The 7,247-nt window shown below is 57.7% G+C and overlaps 1 protein-coding gene across 1 annotated transcript; it reads left to right on the forward strand.

Annotated features, from left to right (window-relative positions):
• Nucleotides 1-1,388: 1,388 nt before the first annotated feature.
• Nucleotides 1,389-6,442, forward strand: INSYN1 (inhibitory synaptic factor 1). Its single transcript, XM_074549619.1, has 2 exons — nt 1,389-1,911; nt 5,689-6,442. The coding sequence occupies exons 1-2, from the start codon at nt 1,693-1,695 to the stop codon at nt 6,322-6,324; spliced, it is 855 nt and encodes a 284-aa protein (XP_074405720.1). The 5' UTR covers nt 1,389-1,692; the 3' UTR covers nt 6,325-6,442.
• The last annotated feature ends 805 nt before the right edge of the window (nt 6,443-7,247 follow it).

Raw genomic sequence — 7,247 nt, forward strand, 5'->3', positions numbered from 1 at the left:
CCGGGACTGGGGGGTGCCGGTACTGGGGACGGGGGATGGCGGTACCGGGGAGGAGGGATACCGAATGGAGGATGTACCGGGAATGTACCGGTACCGGGGCTGGGGAATGGCGCTGCCGGGGCTGGGAGATGCCGGTACAGAGGATGGGAGATGCCGGTACCGGGGCTGGGGGATGCCGGTACTGGGGCTGGGGTATGCCGGTACCGGGGATGGGAGATGCCGGTACCGGGAATAGGAGATGCCAGTACCGGGGCTGGGGGATGCCGGTACCGGGGATGGGTGATGTACCGGGAATGGGGGATGCCGGTACCGGCGAGGGAAACGCGGCCCTACCGGCTCCCCCTCCCCGTGCGCGCTCCCGAACCGGCTCCCCCGCCCCGCCCCGCTCCCCCCGCGCCGTTCCCGGTTCCCGGGGGGCACTCGGGGGCACGGCGCGTTCTCCCCCCGCCGGGGCCGGGGCGGGGCCGGGATCCGGAGGGGGGATGGCGGCGGGAGGGGCCCCGGGGCCGCTGCCACCCCCCCGTGGGGCTGTCCCCGCCGGTAACGTGTCCCCGCCGGTAACGTGTCCCCCCCGCGGCAGCGAGCGGAGCAGAGCGGCCCCGGCCCCCGCGGAAAAGCCCTGAGGGAGGCGGGAGCCGGCGGCGAGGAGGAGGAGGAGGAGGAGGGGGAGGAAGCGAGGGAAGGAGCCAGGGGAAAACAGGAGCGGGAAGAGCTCGGAGCGGAGCCCGGGAGCGGCCGGAGCGCGCCGGTGAGTGCGGAGTGTCCCCGCGTCCCCCGGGGTGTCCTGTCCGTGTCCCTCTGTCCCTGTGGGTGTCCCTATGTGTCCCTCTGTCCCTGCGTGTCCCTCTCCCTGTGCGTGTCCCTCTGTCCCCCTGGATGTCCCTCTGTCCCTGTCCATGTCCTCCCGTCCCTCTGGATGTCCCTCCTTCCCTCTGGGTGTCCCTCTGTCCCTGCGTGTCCCTCTCCCTGTGCGTGTCCCTCTGTCCCTCTGGGTGTCCCTCTGTCCCTGTGCGTGTCCCTCTGTTCTTCTGTGTGTGTCCCTGTCTCTCTGTCCCTGTCCATGTCCTCCCGTCCCTCTGGATGTCCCTCTGGATGTCCCCCTGTCCCTGTGTGTGTCCCCCGTCCCTGTGCGTGTCCCTCTGTCCCTCTGGATGTCCCTCTGTCCCCCTGTGTGTCCCCGTGTCCCTCTGGGTGTCCATTCTCCAGAGGTCCCACTGCACCCAGGCTCAGCCTGGGGACACTGAGGGAGGCCACAGGGGGGGGTGACATTCCAGCGATATTCCCAGCGACATTCCCAGGCCCCACCCTGCCCCCCCATAAACCGGGGGAAGGAGTGGCCAGAGCCCTTCCCAAGCATCTTCCCGGCCCTTGTCCCTCTGTCCCCGCAGGAGGACAGCCGGACACCCCCGCAGCCAACACCGGACCCGCCGCCCCTCCTCGGCGACACCGCGCCTCCCTTTCCCGCTGGGATCCCGGCAAACCCCCTCCTCTCCTCCTCCTCCTCCTCCTCCTCCTGCTGCTCCTGCTGCTCCTGCTCCGGCTGCCAGCAGCGGTGTCACCGCAGGGCCACCGGCGGAGCGTCCCCGCATGGTGCGGCCGTGAGCGGCGGCGTTAAGATGGTGAGAGCTGCCCGGGCCGGGCCGGGCGGGGAGCAGCGGCATGGACACCGGCCCGGCCGCCGCCTAGGGCACGATGGACTCGCGGAGCCGCCGGGATGCGCAGCGCACGGAGCGGCCCGGCCCCGGCACCGCCGGCACCGGCAGCACCGGCAGCACCGGCACCGGCACCGGCAGCGGCCCTAGCGAGGGCGAGGGAGAGCGGGAGCGCATCCGCGGCCGCATGAGGATGGTGATCGGGCAGCTCGAGGGCATCCTGAGGGAGCTCAAGGAGGTGGCCAAGGAGCTCCGAGAGGTGCGGAAATCCCGGGAGAACCCTGAGCATGAAACGGGAAGGGGTTGGTAACCGGGTTTGGCCGTTCCTGGCCCGAGATGGGGCAGCGGCGGGGGGGAATTTCCCCGAGGTGGATTCCCAAAAGACAGAAGGAGATTTGGGTGTCCCTGAGGTGGATGTGCAAAAGACAGGAAGAAATTTGGGTGTCCCTTTCCAAAAGAGAGGAGGAAATTCGGGTGTCCCTAGGCTGGATTTCCAAAAGAGAGAAGGAAATTTGGAAGTCCCTTAGGTGGATTTCCAAAAGGGAGGAGGAAATTTGGGTGTCCCTGAGGTGGATTTCCAAAAGAGAGAAGGAAATTTGGAAGTCCCTGAGGTGGATTTCCAAAAGGGAGGAGGAAATTTGGGTGTCCCTTAGGTGGATTTTCAAAAGAGAGAAGGAAATTCGGGAGTTCCTGAAGTGAATTTCCAAAAAAAGGAGGAAATTTGGATCTCCCTGGGCTGGATTTCCAAAAGAGAGGAGAAAATTTGGACATCCCCGAGATGGGTTTCCAAAAGAGAGGAGGGAATTTGGGCATCACTGATCTGGATTTCCAAAAGAGAGAAGGAAATTTGGAAGTCGCTGAGGTGGATTTCCAAAAAAAAGAGAGGAAATCCAGGAGCTCCTGAAGTGGATTTCCATAAAAAGGAAGAAATTCGGATCTTCCTGGGCTGAATTTCCAGAAGAGAGGAGGAATTTCAGGAGTTCCTCATTGGTGGCTCCAAGCTGAGGTGGATTGAGGTCCCCTCAGGGCCACCAAAGCGTCCTGGAATTGTGACATTGGGGTGTCCCCATGGAGCCACCATGGAATCTTTGGAATGTCCCTGGCTGGTGGCTCCGAGCCAAAGTGGGATCATGGATTGAGGTCCCTCAGGGCCACCAAAGTGTCCTGAACTTGTGACATCCTGATTTTCCTGGTCTCCCTCCTTCCTTCCCATCCCTTTGTGTCCAGAATCATTCCCGGCCGTTCTGTGTGGGGAAAAAGATTATTAAAATCCTTGGATGGAAAAATCCTGTTCAAATCCCCCAAAAATTCCCATGGGAAGGGCCCATCCTCTCTGGAATTTCTGGAATGGGATCAAAGGGGTTCCCTGCCAGCCTTTTCCCTGGAAAAATCCTGTTGGTGATTCTCCATGGGAATAAATCCCCCAATAATGCTGAGATCAATAGGGTATTAACTGGGAATGCTTGGGAAGGTCCAGGGATTGTTATCCCAAAAATAACAGCTTTGGGGGAGGGTTGGGAATTATTTAGGAGCAGGGTTTTGGGGAATTTTGGGAGCTGGATTTGGGGGATTTTGGGAATAAGTTTGGGGAATTTTGGGGAGCTGTGTTTTGGGGGATTTGGGAGCTGGGTTTGTGGGATTTTGGGAGCAGTTCTGGGGGGATTTTGGGAGCAGTTTTGGTGGGATCCAGGCCTGGATCTCTCTATCCTGGGCTTGGATTGACTTCCAAATCCTCTTCCCAAATCCCTGTGGGGGTGGAGGGGCCATCAGATCCCATCCTTTGATCCCACTGGATTTCAAACCCTTGATCCCATCAGATCCCAGCCCTTGGATCCCATCAGATCCCACCCCTTTGATCCCATTGGATCCCATCCCTTGGATCCCACCAATTCCCATCGTTTGATCTCATTGGATCTCAAGCCCTAGATCCCATCAGATCCCATCCTTTGATCCATTGGATCTCAAACCATTGATCCTATCCAATCCCATCCCTAGGATCCCATCAGATCCCTTCTTTTGATCCCATTGGATTCCATCCCTTGTATCCCATCAGACCCCAACTCTGTGGATCCCGACATCCCAATCCTTTGATCCCATCAGATCCCATCCCTTTGATCCTAATATCTGAACCCTCTGACCCCATCAGATCCCACCCTTGGATCCCACTGGATCCCACCCCTCTGATCCCAGCCCAAAATCCAGGATCTGGAGCCACCAATCCCAACCCCCAGCTTGGCCTACAGCCAAAATTCCCAAAATCCCATAAAAACAAGGATGGGGCTCCAGCTGTCCCACATCTGCCTGAGCTGGGTGGGAACATTCCAGATGGGATTTAATTGGGAAGTTCCTGGGAACTCCCCCCAGTTCCCTGGGAATATCTCCAGGGATTCATCCCAAACACCCTCATGTGCTTGGAGGGAATAATTTCCCCCAAATTCCCTCATCCCAAACCTCCTCCCCTGCTTGTGGGGGACGAATTGTTCCCAGTTTCCTGGGAATTTGTTCCCTACAAGTAGGAAAGTGGGTTTGGGATTAATCCCTGGGGATATTCCCAGGGAACTGGGGGGATTTTTTCCCCTATAAGCACATGACAAGGTGTGGGATGAATCCATGGGGATGTTCCCAGGGAACTGGGAGGGATTTTCCCCCCTATAACCAGGGGAGAACATTTGGGGTGAATCCCTGGGGATATTCCTGGGAAATTGGGGGGAATTTTCCCCCTCCAAGCTGGAAAAGCTCCGCCAGCCTCGGTGAGAGAGGAAAAGGAGGGGAGCAAATCCCAAATCCTTCTTTCCGTGTTAATCCCCCGCGGGAGCCGAGTGTCAGCGGGGGATTTAACCCCCGGCTTAAAATAGGGAATGATCCTAAAAATAGCCCGGAGTGACACTAATCCTGTGGTGGGGACAGCCACAAGTGACACCAATCCTGACATGGGGACAGGATTGGGATGGGGATGGGGACAGCTGTGAGTGGCATCAATCCCAGGATGGGGACAGGATTGGGATGTGTCTGGAATGGGGACAGCCGTGACACCAGTCCTGGGATGGGGCTGGTACTGGGATTGGGATGAGGACAGGACTGGGATGGGGATGGGATTGGGATGGGGACAGCCGTGACACCAGTCCTGGGATGGGGACAGGATCGGGATGGGGACAGGATCGGGATGGGGACAGTGACAAGTGACACCAGTCTTGGGATGGGGACAGGACTGGGATGGCAATGGCCATGAGTGGCACCAGTAACAGGTGATTGGCATTGGCATTGGCATTGGCATTGGGATTGGCATTGGGATGCACCTCCTGCTGTCCCTGCTCGATCCCAGTCCCTTCAGTGAGGCTGAGAAGGGACCTCAGGTGACAGGGACATGCTGGCCCTGTCCCAGAGCTGAAATTCCCATTGGGAACAAAGGGAATCCCATTCCAGCAGAACCATTTGGTAACAGGGTATTCCCAAAGATTCCCAGCCTCCTTCCCAATTTTTCCTTGTCCCAAAAATAAAGAGGTCAGAAAAAAGCTTTTTTTACTCTCTTTCTCAAGTTTAGCCCTTCCTTTCCCAAAAGAGAAGAAAAAATAAAAGGAAAAGGGATCTGGAAAGGGAAAAAGGAGTTTTCCTGATTTCCAGGTTTCCCTGGGGATATTCCCAACAAGCTTCAAAGCCAAAGCTTGAGGGGTGGAGGGATCCCTCCATCCCTAAATCCCTGGAAGTTTTGGGGTGGGAAAACAACACAGAAATCCAAGGGGAGGTGTTGGGACCCACCATCCATCCATCCATCCATCCATCCATCCATCCATCCATCCCTCATCCATCCATCCATCCATCCATCCATCCATCCATCCATCCATCCATCATCCATCCATCATCCATCCATCCATCCATCCATCCATCCATCCATCCATCCCTCATCCATCCATCCATCCATCCATCCATCCATCATCCATCCATCCATCCATCATCCATCCATCCATCCATCCATCCATCCATCATCCATCCATCATCCATCATCCATCCATCCCTGTGTCCATCTCTCTCTCCACAGGTCGTGTCCCAGATTGACCGCCTGACGTCGGACTTCGCTCTGGACCTGGAGCCGGACGCTTGGACTCCGGCCACGGCCAGCAGCACGTCCAGCAGCGACCGGGGCGGCGCCAGCCTCGAGCTGGGCCCGCTGGACTTCGCCGCCTCCGACGTCCTCTCGGACAGCTGGGAATTCTGCTCCTTCCTGGACGCCTCCACGCCCTCGGACCCCGGCGACTGCCCGGAGCCCCCGCGGCCACCGCCGGCCCGGCTGATGAACGGCGGGGTCCCCGTGGCCAACGGCCCCCGCGGGGGCGGCGGGACCCCGGATTCCTCCAGCGAGGAATGCTTTGGGAGCGCCGCCGTTCCCAAAATCCCGGCCCAGCGGCCGGCGGGGACGCGGGAGCGCGTCCGCTTCAGTGACAAGGTGCTCTATCACGCCCTGTGCTGCGATGATGATGGTGACGCCGACGACAGCGCCGACATTCCCGATGATCCTGCCAGGAAGGGGCCTCGGGAGCAGCTCCCGAGAAACCAGGGCATGATCCCGATCCGCAGGGCCATGAGGAACAGCAGCACCCAGACCGTGGCCGATAAGAGCACGCAGACGTTGCTGCCGTACGTCCCGGCCAGGCAGAGAATTCCCAACAAAAACTGAGCCCGGATCCGGGTTTGGAAAGGGTTTAGGGGAGGGGGAAAATCCCTGGGAAAGGGGCTGGAAAAGATCTATATATAAATATAAATATATATTTCAATAAATCCGTACTCCTCATAAACGCCGAGTGAGAAGGTGGCAACAAATATCCCGGTATCGCCAAATCCTGGTGTCTCAATATCCTGATATTCCAATATCCCGACGGTTTTCCAGGCTCAGGGAATTTTAAATGTTTTTTTTTTTCTACTGGATCGAAGGAGCTCAATAAATCATCCAGCACAGAGAAATCCCAACCACGACACAGATGTGCCAGGAGGGGCTGGCCTCCATTCTGGAGGGCAGGAATGGGGCATGGATTGGAATGTGGGAATGCTGGAGGGGTTGGCAGGATCGAGGAGGGGGAATTTCCCTTCTCTGGGATGCGTTATCCCTGTTTGGTTTAGGGAAAATCAGTGGGGTCAGACATTTGTGGCTGAGGGGATTTGGGAGGGCTCCAGGATGTCATTGGAATGTCAGTGGAATATCATTCCCAAATCCAAAAGGAACAACAAGGGGGTCACCAAAACCCCCAGGAATGAGGACCTGTCCTTGGGAACTCCTTCCCCCTGAATTCCCAACTTTTCCAGCAGAAATATCCCTGATCCCAAGTCCTGCATCCACCTGAAAAAAGCCCCGCTTTTCCTGAGCTCCCTAATCCTGCTTTTCCACATTCAAACGCTGATTTTTCAGAGAAAGAAATCAGGTCCTGCTTGGAACCAAAGGAATCTAGAGCTCCAAATCCACCCTGGGCGTTTTTCCGAGGTATCCAAAGGGGTTGGAGCAGCAGCTGCTCCCAGGACAATGCTCCCGTGTCCTTCCCGCCGGCGCCTCATCCTGCAGGGACACATTTCCATCCCAGAGCATTCCTGGCACGAGGCTTTTCCAAG

The sequence above is a fragment of the Zonotrichia albicollis genome, chromosome 11 (assembly GCF_047830755.1).
Source record: "Zonotrichia albicollis isolate bZonAlb1 chromosome 11, bZonAlb1.hap1, whole genome shotgun sequence".
Classification (NCBI taxonomy): Eukaryota; Metazoa; Chordata; class Aves; order Passeriformes; family Passerellidae; genus Zonotrichia; species Zonotrichia albicollis.

What these genes read in the sequence shown, in the direction of transcription:
- INSYN1 (XM_074549619.1), top strand. Translation starts at nt 1,693, where the DNA reads ATGGACTCGCGGAGCCGCCGGGATGCGCAGCGCACGGAGCGGCCCGGC. An exon ending in TGGCCAAGGAGCTCCGAGAG is followed by an intron (nt 1,912 to 5,688) that starts GTGCGGAAATCC and finishes CTCTCTCCACAG; the next exon opens with GTCGTGTCCCAGATTGACCG.